Below are 23,419 nucleotides of genomic sequence, written 5' to 3' on the forward strand. Positions count from 1 at the left end.
CGCTTCTCTGGTTCACCAGAAGCAGTTCAGTCATGCTGGCCACATGACTCGGAAGCTGTATGCCGGCTCCCTCGGCGAGATGAGTGCTGCAACCCCAGAGTCGTCTGCGACTGGACCTAACGGTCAGGGGTCCCTTGTGCTCAGATCCTGCTTGCCCATAAACTCCAGCATCCTGTCATCTCTGTGGACACATTACTGCCTCCAACTACAGAGGCAGATCAAAGCCACCATGGCCAGTAGCGGTTGATAGCGTTGTGCTCCTCCATTCATGAATTTGTCCAATCCCTTTTAGAGCCATTTGGGTTGGTAGCCATCATGCCTCCTGTGAGAGGAAATGCTCAGCTTCATTGGCTGTCTGTGAGTTTGAATGTTATGAGAGTAGGAAGAAAACTTCTCTCACTCCCGTTGTCTACATGCCATGCATAATTTTATAAGCTCTCTAAACGTGCAGCCCTATACAGCCTCCCCTGGGGATAACCCCTGCTGAACACAGCAGGTATTAATCTGGAGGAAGCATCCACGGGATTATCATTTAGGCTACCTAAAGCTATGTGGACCCTGATTCAGTAGTGAACTCGAGAGAGGAAAGATGCACAGCCGGACCCTTCCACACCCTCTCCGTCCACATTCTGGAGCAAGCAGAACTCCCTTTTGGCTCCCCAGCTGGTAGGAGAGGCGGGGCTGGGGAGAGACCGGTAAGAATTTCATTCCCGATGAGGCAATTGTCAAAACAGAAGAACGTGAAGCGGGAAGAAAGTGTGTCCAGCAGCTTTGTTATTTTCGTGTTCTCTAAAGAAGTGTGTGGGGAAACCCCAAGATGTTCTTGTGGAGAGGCACGCGGACGTCTAAAGGCCTCCCCCCAGTAAGATCATGAAGTCAAGGAGCTTGAAAATTACCAAAATGCATCACTTGAACTAATGCAAAGGGCTGGAGAGGAAAACTACAATTCCCACTCGCCCTTGCGCGCAGTACTGCATGCAGAGGTTGAGTGGGCGTGCCGTGTCCCGACCAGCTGTTTGCATTTTCACCTCCAGGGGGTTCCCCCTTCTCCCCGCGCCCCCCCCCCTCAGCGAAGCTTTTTTACAGCCTTAAATGTGGCGGGGGTGGGATTAGAAAGGGACTCTTCCTTTTTCGCAGCTAGAGCTTAGTTTTAACCCTTTTTGCTCCTAAGAAGGCAGTCAGGAAGCATTGGGACCAGATTCTTTCCTGTTGCAGGAGCATCTTATTGGGAAACAGACCCCACTTTAACCCCTGCAGGATGCTGCTGCTAAAGACTCAAAAGGAGGTTTTTCTTACATTTGTCCCTATTGAAAATCATTTTGTTAGCTTGAGCCCAGTTCTCCAAACAGTTAAGATCATCTTTGAATACTGATTCTGTCGTCTAATCTACAGTCTAGTTACCCCTCCGAGTTTGGTGTCATCTGCAAATCTGACGAGCATCCCCTCAATTCCTTCATCCAAGTCATTCATAAAGACGTTGAACAACAACGGGCCTAGGACAGAACCCTGTGGCACCACACTTGTCACTTTTCCCCAGGATAAGAAGGAACCATTAATGAGTACTCTTTGGGTTCAGTCCGCCAACCAGCTACAAATCCACGTTCAATCCACCTCTTGCCACCTTCTTTGCAAGAATATCATGGGGGCCTTTGTCAAAAGCATTACTGAAATCAAGATACAGTGGTACCTCAGGTTACATACGCTTCAGGTTACAGACGCTTCAGGTTACAGACTCTGTTAACCCAGAAATATTACCTTGGGTTAAGAACTTTGCTTCAGGATGAGAACAGAAATCGTGCTCCAGCGGCGCAGCGGCAGTGGGAGGCCCCATTAGCTAAAGTGGTGCTTCAGGTTAAGAACAGTTTCAGGTTAAGAACAGACCTCCAGAACGAATTAAGTACTTAACCTGAGGTACCACTGTACACTGTGTCAAAGATTTTGAACCTCTTTGAGACCAAGGCTCCCTTGATCAACCACATTCTTTCTGCGGCTCCCCTGTGGGGCCCAGGAGCCTAATTATGTCACCCCTTGCCTGCTGAGTTGGCAGCCCCTCACCCTTTCCCCAACACCCTCCCCTTGAGGAGTGTTCTCTTAGCCTCCTCTCCTCTCCCCTCTTCTTGGGAGTCCCCAGGGCAACCACTGCTGCTGCCCCTGGTCTCTGAGCCACCAACCTCCCCCCCCCCCCCCCCCCCGCTGGCACCATTCACATGCAGAGCTTATAGCCAGGGCTGCTGCAATAAACAGCTGTGCAAGCCTTTGGGAGGCAGAGATGCAAGATAGCATCATTCAAGGCACGCCAGGGTGCCATGGCACACTGCTTCAAAACCACTGCACTAAGCCCACAGCATTCTCCTGACCCACGAAGCTTGTTACTGTATGTACTCCATAAAAAAAAAGACTTCTCTCACCCTATTTACCTATTTATTGCATTTATATCCAACTTTTTCCTCCAATGAGCTATTCCTCATTTAATACCCACAATAACCCTGTGAGGTAGGCTGAGAGCTGCAGTGACCCAGTGAGTTTAAAGGCTTAAGAGGGATTCATTCATTCGTTCGTTTATTTGGAGCATCTTCGGCTGATCAGGACAAGACAGTCCCTGCCCACAGGCTTACAACCTAAAACCCAAACAAAGCAGGACACGCAAGGGAAAAGGGACGGGGAGGGAAGAGGAAAACCCAAATCCAAACTCAGGCACCATTCTTCTAAAACAATTTTCTAAAAATGGGTTATAAATCTCTGCAGGTGAAGAGGCGGCAGGCTCGCTTTTCTGCTCCCAATTTCATAGGCAAGAAATACCTGCTCACAACTCATTCATTTGCACAGGAAAAAGGCAGGCAAGCAGGTGCGGGGTACCTAAGCTGGCCGATCTCTGGGGAGCAAGTGCGCCTACAATGGTGTCGGGATGTCGTCTTTCCTGCAAAGTCTTTGGCTCAGCCCCCCTGAACCCCGGCTTTTCTGGGTTCCTAGTCTGGCTCTCTAACCACTACCCAGCCCTGCCCCCTGGAGTACTGTACTTCCCACCGCCTCCAATGAACTGCAGAGTTGCAAAGTCAGAAGGGGTCCCAAGTGACATCTAGCCCACCCCGCTGCATTGCGGGAAGCGACGGTGGAGAAGCCCCGCGAAGCCCCCGGGCTGCGCCTTTAAGGGAAGGGCAGGCGGAGCGGTAAGAGGGCGAGGCGCTGGGCGGGTACGGAAGGAGGCAGGCGAACAAAGCCCAGCCCGTCTCTGGCGCTAGTGGGAGGGGACTTGCAGCTGCGCGCCGGGCTGGATAGTGCTTCTGCGGTCGCCTGCTCCACCTCCAACTGGGTCCATTCAGAGCCGGCGCGGAAGCCCTAGCAGCCGTGGGAGAAGGAAAGAGAAGAGCCAGCCGGCTCCCAGCTGATGCGGCGTCAAGTCGCCGTCACACCAGATTTATCCAGGTAGTTTCTTCCATTTGCTCCCAAATCTTTTTTCTTGCGTCCGTGCGGAGGGCCGTTGGCACCGGCGTAGCAACCCCTGCCGGCGCCTGGGGTGGGTGGTTGTACACGCAACTCCCCCCCCCCCCCACAACCATGGGGACGGGGTATCCAAATGGGCGGGGCGCGCCGCCCGAGCAAATGCATCCCTCCCGGCCAGCCCAGCGCTGCTGGAAAAAACACTGCGGGGCGCGCGGGACTCGGGAGGGAAGCCTGCAGGCCGGCGCGCGGCAGCTGCACTTCTCCCTGGTGTCCCTTCTAGGTGCCCTCCCGGCGGCGCATCCCGCAGTGTTTTTCCAACGGTGCTGGGCTCGCTCGCGGCCGGGAGGGAGGGATGCAGCGGCTGGGGAGACCTGCAGGCCGCGCACCACCCGCGGCGCACCGCGCGGCCCGCCCGCTGGAGGGCGCCCTGCCGTACCGCCCCTCTCTTCCCTTTCTCCGCTATTGCCGTTGGTGGTGAGCAGCCGCCGTTCAGCCCCTGTATTCTCCTCTCCTCCCCCCGCCCCCGGTGGTTTAAGGAGCGCCCTAGCTGGGCTGCCCCCCTTCCACCCTTTCGACGCCTTCCCTCAACAAGGCTGTGATTATAAAGGGAGAATTGCGGGGTGGGGTGGGGGGAGGTTGGGCTTTCTTCTCTCTTTGCAAAATAGAACCATGACTCTCATCTTTATTGCCCTTCTTTCCATCATCTTCTCCTCCCCCCCTCCATCAAAAAAGGAGCCATGGGGCACCCTCCGCTGGAGTTCAGCGATTGTTACCTGGACAGCCCTGACTTCAGAGAAAGGCTCAAATGTTATGAGCAGGAGCTGGAGAGGACCAACAAGTTCATCAAGGATGTCATCAAAGATGGAAATGCTCTCATCGGCGCCATCAAAAGTAAGGAAAGCCTGAAAACTCACCTGTATGTGTGTGGAAAAAAGGCCACAAGAGCAGATTCAGGCCCAGTTGATCCCCGCTTCCCAGCAGGGGCAACCCAGCTAAAAACATTTGCACTGGGTATAAAATAATGCACCACCTCAATTTTATGTCTAATGATAAGTATAATATAGTGGTACCTCTGGTTGTGTACTTAATCCGTTCCGGAGGTCTGTTCTTAACCTGCAACTGTTCTTAACCTGAAGCACCACTTTAGCTAATGAGGCCTCCCGCTGCCGCTGCACCGCAGGAGCATGATTTCTGTTCTCATCCTGAAACAAAGTTCTTAACCCGAGGTACTATTTCTGGGTTAGCGGAGTCTGTAACTTGAAGCGTATGTAACCTGAAGTGTATGTAACCCAAGGTACCACTGTAATAGCAATATTTGTTGAGGATCACGCAACCATTTTGTTGAGTTCACACAGGGTTTTCTTTAGAAAACCGACAAATGCAACCACATATCATAAGATGAGACCGCACTGTCAGATTGTCAAAGCACAGGAGCAAATCTTCACATAAGGTCAGAAATGCATAGTTCATTATTCAGAATTGTGCACGCATTGAGCACGAAAAATTTATTTTGCTAAGAATTACATAAAACATACTGTATTTTTCGCTCTATAAGATACACGTTTCCCCTCCTAAAAAGTAAGGGGAAATGTGTGTGCATCTTATGGAGTGAGTGCAGGCTGCACAGCTTTTGCTGAAGCTAGGAGAGCAAGAGGGATCGGTGCGCACCGATCCCTCTTGCTCTCCAGGCTACGCTTCGCTGGAGAGGCACTGCGCAGCTTTCCCTCTGCGCAGCGCCCCTTCAGCGAAGTGGGAGGAGAAATGAAAGGGGCTCCGTTTCTCCTCCCGCTTTGCTGGAGAGGCGCTGAGCAGAGAGGGAGAGAATATTTTTTTTCTTTCCCTCCTCTAAAACTAGGTGATGATACTGCTTTGAATGTATAGTACAGATTGGTCTTTAAATGTACTAGGAGGTAGATTAAGGCTGGTGTTGACTTTCTTGTGTTTGTTTAGGTGTCCCTAGCATAGTGCTGAGGATATTGAATTGTTAATCAGAAGACTTTGGATTGCCAGAGGAGCTCTGCATGTTCTCTTGCAAGCAATATTAAACTTGCAGAAAGAGGCCTTGTGGATGCTCCCTATAAAGACATCCGGTTACTGAGGCTCTCGGAGCAGTTTATGACACAAAACATGATTTAAATGAACCCAGGAATAAACACTTTCCAAACACACCCAGTAAAATCATTGCATGCTGACTCAATCCTAGGCAGAACATCTCCACACACTGAACAGTAAAAGTTGCCTTTTAGAATCCTGCTGCCACCCACCATCTCTGCTTTTTCTCGAGTTACAGGAGGTCTCTGTAGGAAGCAGGCTCCAAAGGGAGACCCTATTGCTACTGGCTCCAGGTTTAAGTGGGGCTGCTTCTGGTGATTTGTAAGGTGCAGTTCCTTAGAGTTCGCATTCCACAGAAGAAAAAAACCCCAGCACTCCCCCCCCCCCGCCCATTGTGTAGGAAGATGCATGTATATTTCAGTGCATGGAAAGGGAAATGTGCAAAATGTTATCCAGAAATTGCTCATCGTACGTTATGTTGAATAAGCAAGAAACTTATCCACTCCTTCGAAGCAGCAGGGAAGATGAGCTGTGGTGAACGTTTCCTGTGCTGCTGATGACATCTTTATGGAGAAGAGGGCTATTGAAGGCTACTAGCCATGATGGCTATGCCCTGCTTCCGTGGTTGCAGCCATGCTTCTGAATCCCTGTAGCTGGAAACCACAGGATGGGAAAGGGCTGTTGGACTCAAATCCTACTTGTGGGTTTCCCATTGGGGCATCTGGCTGGCCACTGTGTGAACAGGATACTGGTCCCCTTCTCCCTGATCCAGCAGGCTCTTCTTATGTTAGCTTATGTAAGGACACAGGTGGTCCCAAATTCCTATAAAGCAGGTGTGGTCATTTTAAAGCAATGGGCAGGTCAGGAATGCTCCTTTTTACCCCAGTCTTAGTCAGGATCTCCTTTTGCTGCCATTTGAATTGGTTTGGATCCTCCCCTCTGAGCAACAGGAAACCAGCTTGCTCCATCTTCCGAGGGACAGCCCTTCAGATATTTGAAGGTGGCTGTCATATCAATGATTTGACAACATGCTCCTACTCAGCAGTTTCCTATAGATGTTAAAAAGCATGGGTGGAAAAACTCGAACTCTGAGGAACCCCACACTGAAGACGCCACAGGGCCAAGGAGCAATCACTCCCCAGCTACACAAAGATTAGATGGGGAATGCCAGTGGTACATGTGAAAAGGATCTAGGGGTCCTGGTAGACCACAAACTGAACATGAGTCAACAGTGTGATGCCGCACCAGAAAAGCTATTGCTATTCTGGGCTGCACCAGCAGAAGTCTATAGTGTCCCAATCAAGGGAAGTAATAGTACTGCTCTATTCTGCCTTGGTCAGACCACACCTGGAGTACTATGTCCAGGAGGATATTGACAAGCTGAAAGGTGACCAAGATAATAGAGGGTCTGGAAACCAAGCCTGATGAGGAATTGTGGATGGAGCTGGGTATGTTTAGCCTAGAAAAGAGAAGATAGAGAGGAGATATGATGGCCATCCTCAAATATCTGAAGGGGTATTACATGAAAGATGGCACAAGCTTGTTTTCTCCTGCTCTGGAGTGTAGGACCCGAACCAATGGCTACAAGGTACAAGAATGGAGATTCCAACTAAACCTTAGGAAGAACTTTCTGACAGTCAGAATAGTGGTACAGTGGACAGTGGGAGGCAATGGTCTCTTCTTCCTTGGAGGTTTTTAAGCAGAACTTGGATGGCCATTTGTCATGGATGAGCTAGTTGAGGTTCCTGCACTGAAGCGGGTTGGACTGGATGCCCTTCAGTGTCCTTTCCAGCTCTACAGTTCTTTGATTCTATGATTCTGTGCAGTGCTTCCCCCCCTAGAAAAATAGGTGCTGATACAATGAAGCTGTTACAGTAAGTGCAACACTTTTTAACAACAAAAAAGAGATGCTGGTACTATGTACCCTTGCATACCCCCTGAAAATAAGCACTGATTCTATGACTTGCAGAGGTTCTCTCACCACTTGAACTTTCCATGCTTGGATAACATAGAATTGCTGCACCTTTCCTCAACCCGGTGCCCTCCAGATGTTTTGGAATATAGCATCCCTCAGCCCCAGTCTGCTCGGTCATCTCCATAGTCCATCCTTGCCCTTGGAGACAAAATAATGTTACATATTTATATGTAGTTCAGCAGAACCCCATTGGCTCTATAATGGAGCAAGTTGGGCACAGATGGGGCTTCTGAAATTCTTTATAAAGAGGTACCTTTTGGGGGACTTGATGCTCAGGGTTTCCAGAATGCAAGCCTTTTCCAGATGGTCCGTGGCATGCCTGGATTTGTGGTAGAAGACAGAAGTTGGCACTTTAAATATACAGTGGTACCTTGGGTTACAGATGCTTCAGGTTACAGACTCCGCTAACCCAGAAATAGTACCTCGGGGTAAGAACTTTGCTTCAGGATGAGAACAGAAATCATGCGCCAGCGGCACAGCGGCAGCGGGAGGCCCTGTTAGCTAAAGTGGTACCTCAGGTTAAGAACGGACCTCCAGAACGAATTAAGTTCTTAACCCGAGGTACCACTGTATTGATTTTTAATAATATTTTTATTGGGTCTTTTATTTCTTTTATTGTATTGCTGTTTGAATTCTTTCTATGGAATAAGTGAAAAACAATAACACCAAAAATAAAAGTATAATTAAAAACCATACAACTGATACAACAGGCAGAAAAATGATGTAAGTGGTCCTCCAAAACCTCCAGCAGTTTTCATGTGGGGATATTTATGGTAAGGTAGACATCCAGCATCAAGCTGTTTGCAGATGCTTCATTGAGCCTTGTTATTCAGAAGCATAGACTGCTGTACTGCACACTGAACATGCTTTTTATGTTTTTATGTTTTTGAGTAACTCTGCAGAGGACAAGGGTGTCAGGCTTCTTAGCTTTGCACACAGTGTCCCTCCACTCAGGTAGGAAATTAATTATGCTGACACCGACATGGCCTTTCACAACGTGACACGTAGGTGTGCTTGTTCCTTTTCAAGTATGCCAACGCTGCATCCGACTGGTTCAGGCTTTGGGGCTTAGCTGTGCATGCTGAAATTCCCAGGTTCATTCCTCAGCATTTCCAGGATAGACTGAAATCCTGGAAAGTCACTGCAGATTAAATCCAAGGCATGCGATGCAAATTCTGAGGGGTGGCAGTTTGTTAGTATTTTTCAACCTGTCAACTAGGCTGCTGGACCTTTGATTAGCAAGCATCATTAGCACCACTAGGTTTGTACATATGCCAACTCACAGAAAATTTCATGGGCCCAATTCAAGCTGCTGTTCCTTTTCAAGCCCTGTATGGCTTGGGTCCAAGTACCTGAAGGAGAAGGTCTTCTGCTGAGGTTATTTTCCAGGTAGCTGGTATTGATGTATCATGCAACCAGTATAGAGTTAAAGCAGGCATCTCTCATTCTGTACAGTTGAATTCAAAGCTGACCTACAGTCTTGCTGCAGAATTTTTGGAAAGATATGCTTGGCAATGAGCTCATCTTCTTTTGTGCATGTTTTGGAGCAAGATATAGGGTATTGCCGTTGGAGCTGTTCCATCGGTTTTGCAGCCTTAAACTCGTAGGTTTAATTATAAGCAGTCTATGTACCATCTGTGCACCTACATGGAAATTTAGATCAAATTAGCATGCACGCACCAGTGGGGTATAAACACTCTGCGGCCTCCCGTTACATTTGGGTAATGTTGTAAGCTGTTTGTGGGTTCGGTTGTGGAAATCTGTTTGCAGAACAGCCACTGAATAGAGATGCATGTGGCCCTTATCCTTTGATTGCAATTGGTGATAGTAATATTCTTTCCCAGTGATCTGAATAAGTTTGGCCATAGATGCTTGACTAGCCAGTGAGGCCAGAGAGAAGCATTATGGCACTTAAGCTACCAAGTAAAAATGGATTTTGAACTAGTTCAACTGCTACTGTTTCCTCCAAAAGATTTTGGGAGGTATAACTTTGGGAGACAAAGATATCTCCTAAGAATAGTAGCCTCCCGTTTCCAAAGGGGCTGCTGAATTGGTTGGAACTGAGCTAGCAGACATGCCAATTTTTCTCATTTGCTTGCATTTTTTTTTTTTTAAAATAATTTTTATTGGGTTTACAACATAAACAAAAAACAAACAAACATAACACGACTTCCCCAAACCTCCCCTTCACTGCATCCTTATTTTAAAATTTTTTAGCAATTCTTCATCCCTTTTTATATTTAATTCTCTTTAAATTTTTTTTTTTATAAATTTCAATTTTTATAGCTGTAATTCTTTGTATCCAATCCCTTGACATCTTAACATTCCGTAATTTTACAACAATTTTTAAGGTAAATTTTGAATTTTTTCCAGTCCTCTTCCACTGTCTCTCTCCTCTGGTCACGGATTCTGCCGGTCATCTCTGCCAGTCCCATAAATTCAGTCACCTTGGTCTGCCATTCTTCCAGAGTAGGTAGTTCTTTAGTCTTCCAATACTTTGCCAAAAGAATTCTTGCTGCTGTTGTTGCGTACATAAAAAACGTTCTATCTTTCTTTGGAACCGTTTGGCCTACCATGCCCAAGAGAAAGGCCTCTGGTTTCTTTACAAATGTCCACTTAAGGATTTTCTTAATTTCATTATAGATCATTTCCCAGTAGGCCTTAATCTTCGGGCAGGTCCACCAAAGGTGATAAAAAGTTCCTTCACATTCATTACACTTCCAACAATTATTGTTGGGCAAATGGTATATTTTTGCAAGCTTAACTGGGGTCATGTACCACCTATAGATCATTTTCATTATATTCTCTTTCAAGGCACTACATGCCGTAAATTTAATGCCTGTGGTCCATAACTGCTCCCAGTCAGCAAACATAATATCATGACCAATATCTTGTGCCCATTTAATCATGGCTGATTTAACCGTTTCATCCTGTGTGTTCCATTTTAGCAGCAGATTGTACATTCTAGACAAATTCTTAGTATTGGGTTCTAGCAATTCTGTTTCTAACTTTGACCTCTCCTTCTGAAAACCTAATTTTCTGTCCTGCTTAAAGGTTTCATTGATCTGGTAATAATGTAACCAGTCTCGGACTTTAGGTTTCAATTTCTCAAAACTCTGTAACTTTGGCTTTTCACCATCATATTCTATAATTTCACAATATTTTGGCCAATCTGTGTCCATGTTCAATCTTTTTACCGCCTTGGCTTCCATTGGTGACAACCACCTGGGTGTTTTACTTTCAAGCAAATCTTTATATCGATTCCATACATTGTACAATGCTTTCCTAACAATGTGGTTTTTAAAATTTCTATGTACCTTTACCTTGTCATACCATAAATATGCATGCCAACCAAAGTTATTATCATAACCTTCCAAATCCAGAATGTCTGTATTCTCAAGAAGTAGCCATGATTTCAGCCAGCAAAAAGCTGCTGCTTCATAGTAAAGTTTTAAGTCCGGCAGGGCAAAGCCCCCTCTATCCTTTGCATCAGTCAAAATCTTAAATTTGATTCTGGGTTTTTTGCCCTGCCAGATAAATTTAGATATGTCTTTCTGCCACTTCTTGAAGCAATCCATCTTATCTAGAATTTGCAATGTTTGGAACAAAAACAACAATCTCGGCAATACATTCATCTTAATAACAGCAATTCGGCCTAACAAGGAAAGTCTCAATCTTGACCATGTATCAAAGTCTTTCTTCACTTCAGCCCAACATTTCTCATAATTATCTTTAAATAGGTTCACATTCTTAGATGTTAAGTTCACCCCCAGATATTTTACCTTTTTAGCAATTTCTAAACCAGTTTCTCTTTGAAAACTGTCTTTTTCCCCCATCGTAAGATTTTTTTCCAGCACCTTTGTCTTGTGTTTATTTAATTTAAAACCTGCTACTTGACCAAATATTTCAATAAGTTCCAAAACTCTTTTTGTACTGGCTTCTGGCTGTTGTAATGTCAAGACTAAATCATCTGCAAATGCTCTTAACTTATAATGTTTAGTTCCGACCTGTATACCTTTAACCAGCTGGTCCCTTCTAATCATATTTAGGAAAACCTCCAGTACCGATATAAACAATAGAGGGGAGATTGGGCATCCCTGTCGTGTCCCTTTCTCTATTGGGATTTCATCCATAACCATACCATTTACAATTAGTTTAGCCTTTTGCTCAGAGTAAATTGCACTTATACCATTTTCAAAGTTCTTGCCTACCCCCATCCCTTGGAGATTCCTCTTCATGAAGCTCCAACAAATATTGTCAAAGGCTTTCTCTGCGTCCACAAAAATCAAGACAGCTTTTCTATTTATGTCAGTTTCCAAGAGTTCTAAAATATCTATAATGTTCCTCACGTTATCTGACAATTGCCTGCCTGGTAGAGAGCCTGTTTGGTCCATGTGAATCTCCTCTAACAAAACTTTTTAAAATCTTTTTGCTAAAATGTCTGCAAAAATTTTATAATCCACATTCAAAAGTGATATAGGGCGGTAATTCTTAACTTGATGTTTCTCAGTTTCTGTCTTTGGTATAAGTGAGATAAATGCTTCCTTCCACGATTCGGGAGCCTTTTTCCCCTCGAGGATTTGGTTACAGACTTCTTTCAATGGCTGTATTAACCAGTCCTTCAGTACTTTATAGTATCTCGCGGTTAATCCGTCTGGTCCTGGTGATTTTCCCAGTTGCATGTCCTGGATGGCACTCTCTATTTCTTGATCTGTAATTTTCTGCTTGCATTTTTAAAATATTGGCAAGTTCTTGCATGTTCTATACAATAAAACCAGCAAGCAATAATTTAAATTGTGTATTTTTTGCTGGCTCAGTTCTGTGCTGTTTTGTTGTGTTGCTGGACTTTGTTAAATGGATATGGTTAACTTACTGATTTGACTATATACCAAGTTCTTAAAGGGTTTCCCACCTCCAAATCGCTATGGAGAGATTGGTGGAATACACATTTTTAAAAAGTAAGCAAAATACATGAATAGTTTGGCTAGATTTTTTTATGTAAACAATACAACTGGTTTTTAAAGTCTGAATGGTGAGGTGCAAACCTTAAAAATGAAGATAAGTAATATCTGTGTAATCTGGGCTGTAAACCAAAACATCTTAAAATGTGTTCCCACCTTTCTGGGATGCTAAACAGTTGAATTAATGAGAGTCAGGCTTGGGGCCAAATTTCAGTCATACAGAATGCAGGAATATTTTAGGAAGCCTGCTTATCTTGGGTCTGACCATAGTCGTTGTTCATTTATATAGCACCATCACAGGAATATCAGAAGCTGTGTTATATCAAGTCAGATCATTGGTCCATCTTGCTCAGTATTGCCTGCACTGGCTGGCAGTGACTCTAGGGCTTCAGACAAGAAGGGAAGGATTGTTCAGTCAGCAAAGTATGGGACTCTTAATCTCAAGGTTGTGGGTTTGAGCCCCACATTGGGCAAAAAGATTCCTGCATGTTTTTAATGTACAGTCATACTTTGGATCCTGAATACCTTGCGAGTCAAATGCTTTGGCTCCCGAATGCCGCAATCCCGGAAGTGAGTGTTTCAGTTTGTGAACGTTCTTTGGAAACCAAACGTCCGATATGGCTTCCGATTGGCTTCAGGAGCTTCCTGCAGCCAATTGAAAGCCGCGCCTTGGTTTCCAAACGTTTTGGAAGTTGAATGGACTTCCAGAACGGATTCCGTTCGACTTCCAAGGTACAACTGTATGTCCCTCCTTGGTTTTAATGTTTCTATAAGGGATTGTTCATTTGTTTGTAAGTCGCTTTGGGTTACCTTGGGGAAGACGAAGTGACCAGCAAATTTAGTAAATAAGAATAACAACCCCCCACAAGGATCTGGTTACCCACTGTGAGAACAGGATGCTGGACTAGCCTGATCCAGCACCTCCGCTCACTCCAGCTCTCCAGGGGTTCAGGCAGGGAACATTCCCATCCCTACCTGGTAATGGAACCATGCAAAGCAGATGTTCTGCCACTGAGCCACAACCGTCCCCCTAAGAAGCTGACTGAGCAAACAAACAGGAAGGGAAGGGGTTAAGCGGCTGCTCCACCTGCTTGTGCCACCTCCACTTGTTACTTCAGCACCCCCCCACAACTGTTGTTCATCCAAAAAACTGGGAGGAAAGGTGGCAGACAAGTTCATGGCATGTAGCAGGACCTTTCTTTTAGCTTGGGGTGAAATAAATTTTGTGTGTGTTTAAAATGCACATGTACAGTATAGCGTAACAATGTGCAACCTCAGAACACCTGTGTGAAAACTAGTGAAACATACATTTGTTTACCTGCATTTTGTAAGGGGGGGGAACCTCCCCCCAGCTCATATAATGAGAGTTTTCTAATGTGTGTAGGATCCTAGACGCCTTGACGAAGGGCCACACTGTAATTCTTTGAGGCCTTCAGTTGTAATTAAAGAAAACAAGTGTGAAACGTCTTCTAGTACATCTGTTTCTTGGCTCATAATACCATGCGAGAAGAGTCTGCCCATAAATTCCTTTCTGCTTCTCTCAGAAGCACGTGCAAAAAAAAATACATGGGTGTTTCCTTCTGCATCCTCAGATTGTTGAGAGTGCCCCACCTGGCTCAAAAATCCTTTTGTGCAATTTGGGAGAAGAAATAAAAACGTCCTCCTGAACTTCCAGTGCCCACTTACTAATTGGATATATAATTACCCACCTCCTGGTTTTCCGGCAAATGGAAGCATAATATTTTTCCATGCCGTGCAAAAGCCAGTTCTCAGAAGGCTTTTCGGGAAATTCCAATTAAAGGCTGTTGTACATGAAAGAAAGTCACAACATTTAATCTGTTATCTGAGATGACCTGGAGGTGAACTCCTGGAGGAGTGTAAGCTCACATCAACACCATATATTCAAAGCACTCTTAGACCACCTTAACAGTCATGGCTTCCTCCAAAGAATCCTGGGAACTAGTTCATTAAGGTTCTTCTAACTCTTCCCCTCCTCCTTTGCAAACTAGAGTTCTGAGGATTCTTTCATGGTGGTGGGGAATCCATTACTGTTAAAAGGAGCGCCTCTGCTTTAATGATGTGGATGATGTAGATATGACATGAGTCATAGAACCATAGAACTGTAACTTGAATCTATTGGTTTAGGTCCTACCCTCTGGATCAAGAGAAAACAAGCTTGCTCTTCCATGTGACAGCCCTTTAGATATTTGAAGATGGCTTTCATATCTCCTCTCAGTCTCATCTTATCCAAGCCAAACATACCTAACTCCCTCATTCTTCATAAGGCTTAATTTCCAGACCCTTAATCATCCAACTTGTCTATATCCTTCTGAAATTGTGGCACCCAGAACCGGACACAGTACTCCAGAAGGATTCTCACCAAGGCAAAATAGAGTGATATTATTAGTTCACTTGATCTGGACACTATGCTTCTGTTGATGCAGCCTAGAATATAATTAGCTTTTTTTCTGCTTCTGCATCACACTGTTAACTCATGTTAAGTCTGACTCCACAGCCTAATAGCAATTGCTGGAAACCACAGAAGGGGAGAGTTCTGTTGTACTTGAATCCTGTTCATCAGTTTCCCATTGGGGCATCTTTTCGGCCGCTGCAAGAACATGATGTTGGGCTAGGACTTTGGCCTGACCCAGCAGGCTCTTCATAGGATATTATGATATTATGTGTGGTTTGTGGGATGACAGCAACTTCATCTTTCCAGCAACTTTGAGCATTGCTGTGGCAGTGGGGGAATCGTTGAGGAAGCCTCCCCGGTGGTCAGGCTCTATCTATCCAGGCCAGCAGTCTGCCACCAAGTCCAGATGAAAATGGTCTCCCCTGGAGGTAGAATGGCAGTGTGCTTCTAGGAGATATGAAATGAGTGGTGTGTGGTTCAAAGCCATGAAGGGAGGCTTATGAGAGAGAAGAACCACACACACATATAGTCACTCTAAGATTAGGGGAATTTTTAAAGCAGCTGTTTAGGTTTTCCCCCCATCTCCCCCCAGCAATACATAATAGCTTGTGTTTGCTTTGGAACCTAGCCCAAGCACTGTAGGAATGATCTGTGTTGGTTGTGATGTCACCCTGATGCAAGCTCTTCTCGCTGGGTATCACTAAAACATGCTTTGCATGCAGAAGATTCCAGGTTCAATCCCGATTGCATCTCCCAGGTAGGACTGGGAATGTCCCCTATCTGGAGTCCCCTGCCTGGAACCCTGGAAAGCCCCTGCAGGTCAATGTAGGCAGTTGTGACTTTGATAGATCAATAAAAACATAAGCAGAGCCTGTGGGAAACCCACAAGCAGGGTTCAAGTGTGATGTCCAGCAATTATGTGAATCAACAAAAGGCAGCTTTCTGTGTACATGTGTGTTGTAAGGGGAGGCACCATGGCTTGGTGGTAGGGCACCTGCTTCACATGCAGAAGGTCCTGGGTTCAGTCCCTAGCAGCATCTCCAGATTGGGCTGGAAGTGTCCCCTGCCTGAAACCCTGAAGAGCCACTGCTGGCCAGTACTGAGCTAGATGGACCAATGGTCTCAGACAACTTCCTATGGATAGCAGAAGGTATCAGTTAAAACAAAGGAACATTTGTGTGGAGAGCACTGCCCACCTCCCCAAAAAATAGTACAGGGGAGAAAAGGAAGAGCAAGCATAGGAAGCTGTCTCCCACTGAGTAACACCATTAGTCCATCTAGCTTAGTATTGTCTGCACTGACTTCCAGCGTGTCAGAGGCAAGCCAGCAATAAATCATGCTGTGCAGGTTGGAGTTAACTCTTTATTAGCAAAAACATGATCGACACAGGAGTGTCAGGCCTAAGGAACACAGCATCCCTTATTCATATTTTAATAGGTTTGTTTTTTAAATATTGTTTTAATTTGATTAGGGCTTAATTATTTTTTATCTATGATATTTTATGAATGTTTTTAGCTTTTTGTATCTATGTTGTTTTAATTTGTGGAAGCCACCTTGAAAAAATTTTCTGTCAAAAATAGGGAATGTGGAAAAATAAATTAGGCCATGCACGAGGATCTACTCTCTTCTTGAACCTCACATTCCTGTGACTTTCCTGTTCTCTTCAGCCCCTCTCCCTGCTTCTCTGAGGCAGTTTCCACTTCCCTTCCCTTCTTCCTCAGCGACTTTGCTCCTTCAGTGCCTTCTTCCTATTCAGCTTGCCAATTTGCTTCTCATTACTTCACCCCATTTGTTTTGTTGACAGCAGAGTGTGGCCCTTCCTGCCCTCTTGGACACGGTGTCGGAATTTGCTTCCAACCAAGCTGCCTTTCCACTTAGTTCCAGGACTCACCCTTTCCTGCTATGCGATTAGGGTACACCAGAATTGCATCTTACATGCAGTTGAGTTGCGTGATTTCAACCATACGTGGTTGAAGGTGAGCTGCTTGAAATTGTGCAGATCAAATCCCAAGCAAAAGAGGTTAAAAGCTCTTTTCTCACTGAGTCTGCTGGGCACGAAAAGAGCTTTTCAACTCTTGTTTGAGGGGCAAGGCCGACTCAGTGCCCCAGCTCTGGGATGCTGTTGCAAGATCTCACCGGGCGCAAGATCTTGTTTGAACACCCTTGGCTTCTCAGAACTGGCACACCCAAGCAAGGCAGAGGACTTAAAGCCTCTTTTAGTGCCAGGTCTGCTTGGGTTGCCCAGCATAAAAAGAACCTTTGAGCTCTTTGCCTTACTTGCTGGGCAAGGCCCCTTAGCTGTGTGGTTTTTGGAAGTACAGGGGATTCTCTCTCCCCTCCCCTGCTAGCTGCAGGGGTGGCTCCAAGAGGCTGGGTATACATGGAACTCTTGGAACTGAACCCCCATGTAAGATGTGATCATAGTCCGTGCCTAGGTAGGCCTCCTCATATGGCTGGTAATTAAAGTTTTTGGAACTTGAGTACAGAGGATATTGCAAATAAGGTAGTCATCTTCTGTACTTCCACACATCCACTGTGTAAAGAGTACAGATCCCCCCCCCTGCCCCCCGCAGCAAATATTAGCCTAGGCTGCACCAGAGATCTCTTCTGGCTTCCTGCATGAAAAATGTCCTGTGCTACAAAAGCACCATTAGTTCAGAGCCAGCCTGTGGTGCATTGATGATGATGTTTGAGGGATCCTCCTGCTGGATGCTCAGAAGAAGCCTTCTGTCTTGTGGAAAGCTGCTAAAACAACTTTGCATTTTCCAAAACATTTGGGCTGGCAGTAGGAGCAAATGTAAATGGGCAGATCTGCTTTGGTCGAGCGGCGGGTGTGAAGAGAGACATTCTTCCCTTTTGCTTCTACATCTTTTGACAGCTAAGCACTTCAAGGCAGGCTGACTTAGATGGTTGTTGGCCAAAGGGGAATGTAAACTTTCTCTATCCTTAGCTGGTTTTTATAGGAAAAATGCAATGCAGAGAAAAGGAAGTACTTCATGCAGTGCATAGTAAAACTATGGAACTTGCTCCCAAAGGAGGCAGTGAAACCTGACTGGCTTTAATAGAGGGTTCAGCAAATTCATGGAGGGAGAGAGGGCTTCAAATACCAGTTGCTGGAAACCGCAGAGGGGAGAGAGGCCTTGTGTTCTGGTCCTGCTTGCAGGTTTTGCAGAAGTGGCATCTGTTCACGGGCTCCCTGTTGCTTGGCTGCAGTTTGCACAAATCTTCCAGGCTGTGTTTGTCTGCAGAGAACTGACTTTTGTGGCTTTGGAGAAACGTGACTATCGGTTGTGCTGACAAAAGGCCTTCCAGGCTGCATTTTTAAATAACAAGCTACACTTTCCAGTAAAAGGCTGCCTGGCTGCCTAGAGTAAATATCCCTACTTGCATGGCTGGCTTTAATGGCATAGCTGCTTATGTCCAAGCACAGTGTCTTCAGCTTTTAAAAACAAAATGCTAGAGCATCAGTGCATTGATGTGAATTTGGAGTCATTCTGGATCTTGCAGCTGTCATGCAGAACCCAACCAAAATGGTGCCGTGGGCTTGGAGGAGGTTGGAATAGTTGATTGTGTGCTTCTTAGGATGTAATTCCTGCATTGCAGGGGGCTGGACTAGATTACCCCTGGGATTGCTTCCAACTCGACGATTCTTTGATACTGTGGTAAAGCAATGAGAGGTGTTGTGTGCAGCTGCGATTCTTCTTAATGCTGAATGTTAACATTTTTTAAAAAAATATTCCTGCTGACCAGGAGATGCTTCCTTGACATCATTGGTCAGCTGTTGCATACAATTGGCTTATCCCAGGAAGGAAACCATTGAAGTGAGGGGGCTGGTGTCTTTGTGATCCATTTCCTCCCGTATAAGAAGTGCCTGAGCAAAAATGTCAAAGTAAGATATAAGAGATCTCCATGTGCCAATTTCTTGTTTTGGTTGTGTGGGTGCATGTACACAAACGTTCACAAAGTGCTTTCCCACTTTTTAGTCATATTTGTTGCCCTCACCAGGAGACCTGACCCCACCTCACCCATCAGAGACTTAACATCTCAAAGATCCATCTGCATTTCAAATTCTAGACCAATTTCAAGCCTGATTTACCACAGCAGCTGCCAACCAAGAAACCCTGGGAATGTCCAGCAAAAGAATTTCCAGCAATCTGGCAGAGCCATAATTCCTAGAGTTCTTTCAGGGAGGCAGTTTTGAAATGTTTTGTTGCAGCAGTCAAATGCACCCTTAATGTGCTAGCATAGGGGTAGCAAAAACATGGCGCCCTCCTGGTGTGTGTGGACTACACTTCCCACACCCCTGACCCATTGGCCTTGTTGGCTGGGGGCTGATGGGGCCGTAGTGCAACAACATTTGGAGGGCACCATTTTGGCTATCCGTCTGCTAGACTGAAGATCTTCTTCTGACTTGTGGAGCCGGTGTGGCATAGTGGTCAGAGGGGCGCAGTAGGACCTGGGAGAGACCAGAGTTCAAATCCTCACTCGGGTTAGTCACTGCCTCTCAGCCTAACCTACCTTACAGGGTTGTTGTGGGAATTTAATGAGGAAGAGAACTTTTGTATGGTGGGATATAAAAGTAATAAACCCAAAAATGGGCCATGAAGTTTGTGATGGGTACAGTAGATGCTAGTGACAGAAAAGGGACTGTGTTGTCTTTTAGGTCTAAATCTGCTCTTATCACAAAGCCCCATAAACCACTCTACTGAAAGAACAAGTCAAAGAAAGGGTTTATTGGGTGTTTGTAGGGAATAAAGCTTGCAGAACAGGCATTGCAGTGCTCACCTCTGAAAGCAGCCACATGTGGTGGGTGGGCTGTCTTTAGCAACACCCCTCTCATTGTCTTTAGCAATCCCCTCTTGAGCCGTCACTGAGGTTTCTTTTCAGCTTATCCATGAGGCTGTTGAGCTAACCTGTTGAGGTGTGTGTCTTCCAGAACAAAGTGTTTTTCAAAAGGAACAAGGGTTTATTCTCTTCAAGAAGGGGATTCAGCTGCCAAAAGCTTACTCCTTTCATCTGACGATTTGGGCCTGAACTAGATGTAAACAAGACAGTATTATAATATTTACTATGTATATCCTGCCTTTTCCCCAGTCAGGGACTCAAAGCGGCTTACAGATAAAATAGAAACATCCAAAAGCATAGGGGAAAAACAAAAACAGTAATCAAAAAGCAATTAAACACCATTGTATTTTTCACTCTATAAGACGCACCAGACCATAAGACGCACCTAGTTTTTGGAGGAGGAAAACAAGAAAAAATATATATTCTGAATCCCAGAAGCCAGGACAGCAAGCAGGATCACAGCTCAGCGATCCCACTTGCTGTCCTGGCTTCTCGGATAGCCGCGCGCAGCCTCTCCCCAGCAGCGGGATAAAGGCTTCTGTTGCCCGGGAGAGGCTGTGCACGGCTAAGTGTCCCCCAAGAGCCGCACTCCCTTTAAAGAGCATGTGGAGCATGTGTGCGACTCTTGGGGGCTTTCCCCCTTACTTTTTAGGAGGGGGAAAAGTGCGTCTTATAGAGCGAAAAATACGGTAATTAGAATTCAAACACCACCTTTTGGGTAGAGGTGTATTTTACCCCCACACTATATTTGCTTAGAAACGAAACTAAAACTTAATTTTTTTGATCAGCTTTTTAGAGGCTGATGGGTGAAGTAATTGCTGAGTTGTGTTGTTGCTAATTATGCCCTTTATGTATTTTAGGATAACTGTTTTATCATTTTTGTTTATTATGTCCTATACTTTTTATGTTGCCTTAAATCAGATGTGAACTGTCCCATGGCCCTTTTTTGGTGAAGGGCAGTATGGAAACACCTTAAATACCTGACAGAAACATATGCTTGGAACCTTGTTGTGGTGAGGGGAAGGTGTCTGGGACTGGGGTCTGCATTGTGTGGGGTTAAATTTCCCCTGCTAAAGCATCTCCAATTCCCAACTACTAGTCTGGAAGTGGCTCATCCTGTTTGAAAAGGGTTTTTGGGGGGATGCCTGGATCACAGATGATCACCAACACCAGTGCACATAAGTCCTGGCCAATGCACAAACTTTCATTGGATTCCAGTTAAGGTTCAGTTTTGCTCAGTAGCAACCCATTAGAGCAGGGAATAAACCCTACACAGTGAAAACCACAGTGGTACCCACTGCATAAATCTGAACTGTGATTGCAGTCTAATGAACATTGGTGCATTAACTAGTTTTTAGTAATGGTTATTCATGAATGTCATTGGATCACCAGATTAACAAATGGTTATTTGCAACATCCAGTTTCATCCCTAAGTAAAGGCGGCTTCCAAGGCAATTATTGGAGTTTGTGGATTGCTGCATAAATTGCATCCTACAGAAAGAGTGCTGACTTTGAAGAAGCTGAAACTTAGCTTCTCTGTTGTGTGCAAAAATATTGAGACCTTTTTTTTTGGACAGCTCTCCATTGTCGTGAATGCAAAAAGAAATTGCACCTAAAAGTTTCTGGAGGGCATGTGGGGATATAACGTTCAATGAAATTGTCAAGGGTGGAATGTGGGGTTTTGTTATGCTTTATTTCCTTTCACAGTGGCCAAGGGATCTTTTCCTTGAATTTTGCAAATTTTGCAAATCCTCCCTTTGGTGGTCTTGCCTCTGCAGACTTAGCACTGCCTGTTTTTCCTGAAAATCCCAGTGATACCCTCAGCTGTCATTTCCTGTAAGCATTTCCTGTAAGCATTTTACTACCCCTTATGTAAAGTTTTTTTTCTACTTTTTTTTAAAAAAAGTGTCCTTGTTTGCTTTTGCAGAACACAACAAAAACAATAAAAATAGCTGTTACAAGCTCATAAGAACACCCTCTGAGTTAACGATAGCACAGAAGGAGAGGAAATGTGATGTCACATCATGTAATTGATGCCATAAACCAGAGGTGAAATTAGTTTGCTGCCACTGGGTGCAGAGCCGAGAGGGTGCTTCAGGGGCACCACAACAAAGATATAGAAAAGAAGGCGAGAGGGCACCAAATTTTGGAGTTGCATAGACACCGCTGAAATTTGAGACCCCAAAGTCAGACCTCAAAGTCCTCCACTGTGTGAACAGTATTTTAGTATAATAAGACCCTCCAGATTCTTCTGTGAATCTCTGGAAGAGTCATTTTCTGATTGTCTTGTCTCACATACGAAATAATTGGTTGCTAAGCTGTGTGGTGCTGTGGTCTAAACCAGAGCCTAGGACTTGCCGATCAGAAGGTCGGTGGTTCAAATCCCTGCGACAGGTTGAGCTCCCATTGCTTGGTCCCTGCTTCTGCCCACCTAGCAGTTCGAAAGCACGTCAAAGTGCAAGTAGATAAATAGGTACCGCTCCGGCGGGAAGGTAAACAGCGTTTCCGTGCGCTTCTCTGGTTTGCCAGAAGCAGCTTAGTCATGCTGGCCACATGACCCAGAAGCTGTCTGCGGACAAACGCCGGCTCCCTTGGCCTATAGAGCGAGATGAGCGTGCAACCCCAGTGGTGTCTGTTACTGGACCTAACGGTCAGGGGTACCTTTACCTTTTTAAGTTGTGTAAGAAGAAAGTGTTCCTGTCTTTTCTCCAGCAGCAGAGTCTTTTAGCTCCTGTTTGTTTGTGGTGTGATGAGAGGGCTGTGATATCTTGTTCTATTTTTGCTAATTTTTGAGCTTTGTTTTTTAAGGGATGCTTTCTCTTTTATGCAGGCTCCTCTGGTGACTGCTTTCATTGTGTCCCAAAGGAGCAGTTATAATATTGTCTATGTCCTTTTATTTAAAGTAGTTTTGGAGAGTTCTTGTGAGACTCTCTCTGATTGATTGATTGATTGATTGATTGAGTTAGGATGGGACTGAAGGACTATGTTGTGCTGGTTCATGTTTCCTCTCCTATTTTAAGGGTAGCTTCTACTGGGGCGTGATCTGTGATTTTGATGTTACCTATAATCGTTGACTCAACCAAGGGAGTCAGGCCTTGTGTGAGCAGAATGCTATCTAGTCTGGACATTGATTTTATTTTAATGTAAAAGGATGGACTTTCTGTAAACAAAACCAGTCTCCGCCCTGCTGTAGCCAACCTCTACAGCTTGCTGTAGTTCAATTAAAGCTCGGGGGAAGATGTCACAAGGAAACTGATCTCTTGGAGCTTTTATTTTCTTTTACAGCTGAGACATCTAGGGAGGCTGGAAAAAATGCTACTGGAAAGAAATCAATTCCCCCCTCCAATGGTCTCTTTGAAATGATAAAGTAAACTTGCCCTTCTCTCCACAAAACACCAAAATTCAGAAGAAGTTTAAAAATGGTTCAGAAACGCCACAGGAAACTACTTTTGCACGGGAAGAAATCTTTATGAGAAAGGGAAGGACTGGGTTAGGCACAGCCCCAGTTGGGAACAGTTCATCTTTTTTTAAAACTGGGGATTCTCAGAGCCGGTTGCTGTTGGTGCAGAACTTTAGGAAATGGGTCTTAAGTCCAGGAAATCTCCTGTATTGAAGCCTGATCCCTTTGCTGCATTGCTTCTGGCTCAAAACAGCCTAGGTCCTCCCAAGACAATTTTGTTTTGTTTTCTCGCTGCAAAGGCCTTTTAACTCATTCTATAGAGTGGGAAGCTT

The 23,419-nt window shown here is 45.2% G+C and overlaps 1 protein-coding gene across 1 annotated transcript in view; it reads left to right on the forward strand.

Moving 5' to 3' along the window:
* The first annotated feature begins 3,214 nt into the window (after positions 1-3,214).
* The window catches only part of OPHN1 (oligophrenin 1), a 125,733-nt gene continuing 105,528 nt past the window's right edge, over positions 3,215-23,419 (forward strand). Inside the window, exons 1-2 of the mRNA XM_081847003.1 lie at positions 3,215-3,423; positions 4,174-4,332. Coding sequence (XP_081703129.1) covers positions 4,179-4,332 — 154 coding nt within the window. The 5' untranslated portion in view covers positions 3,215-3,423; positions 4,174-4,178. The remainder of the gene's footprint in view (positions 3,424-4,173; positions 4,333-23,419) is intronic.

The sequence above is a fragment of the Podarcis erhardii genome (genome assembly GCF_964252035.2).
Source record: "Podarcis erhardii genome assembly, chromosome: Z".
Lineage (NCBI taxonomy): Eukaryota > Metazoa > Chordata > Lepidosauria > Squamata > Lacertidae > Podarcis > Podarcis erhardii.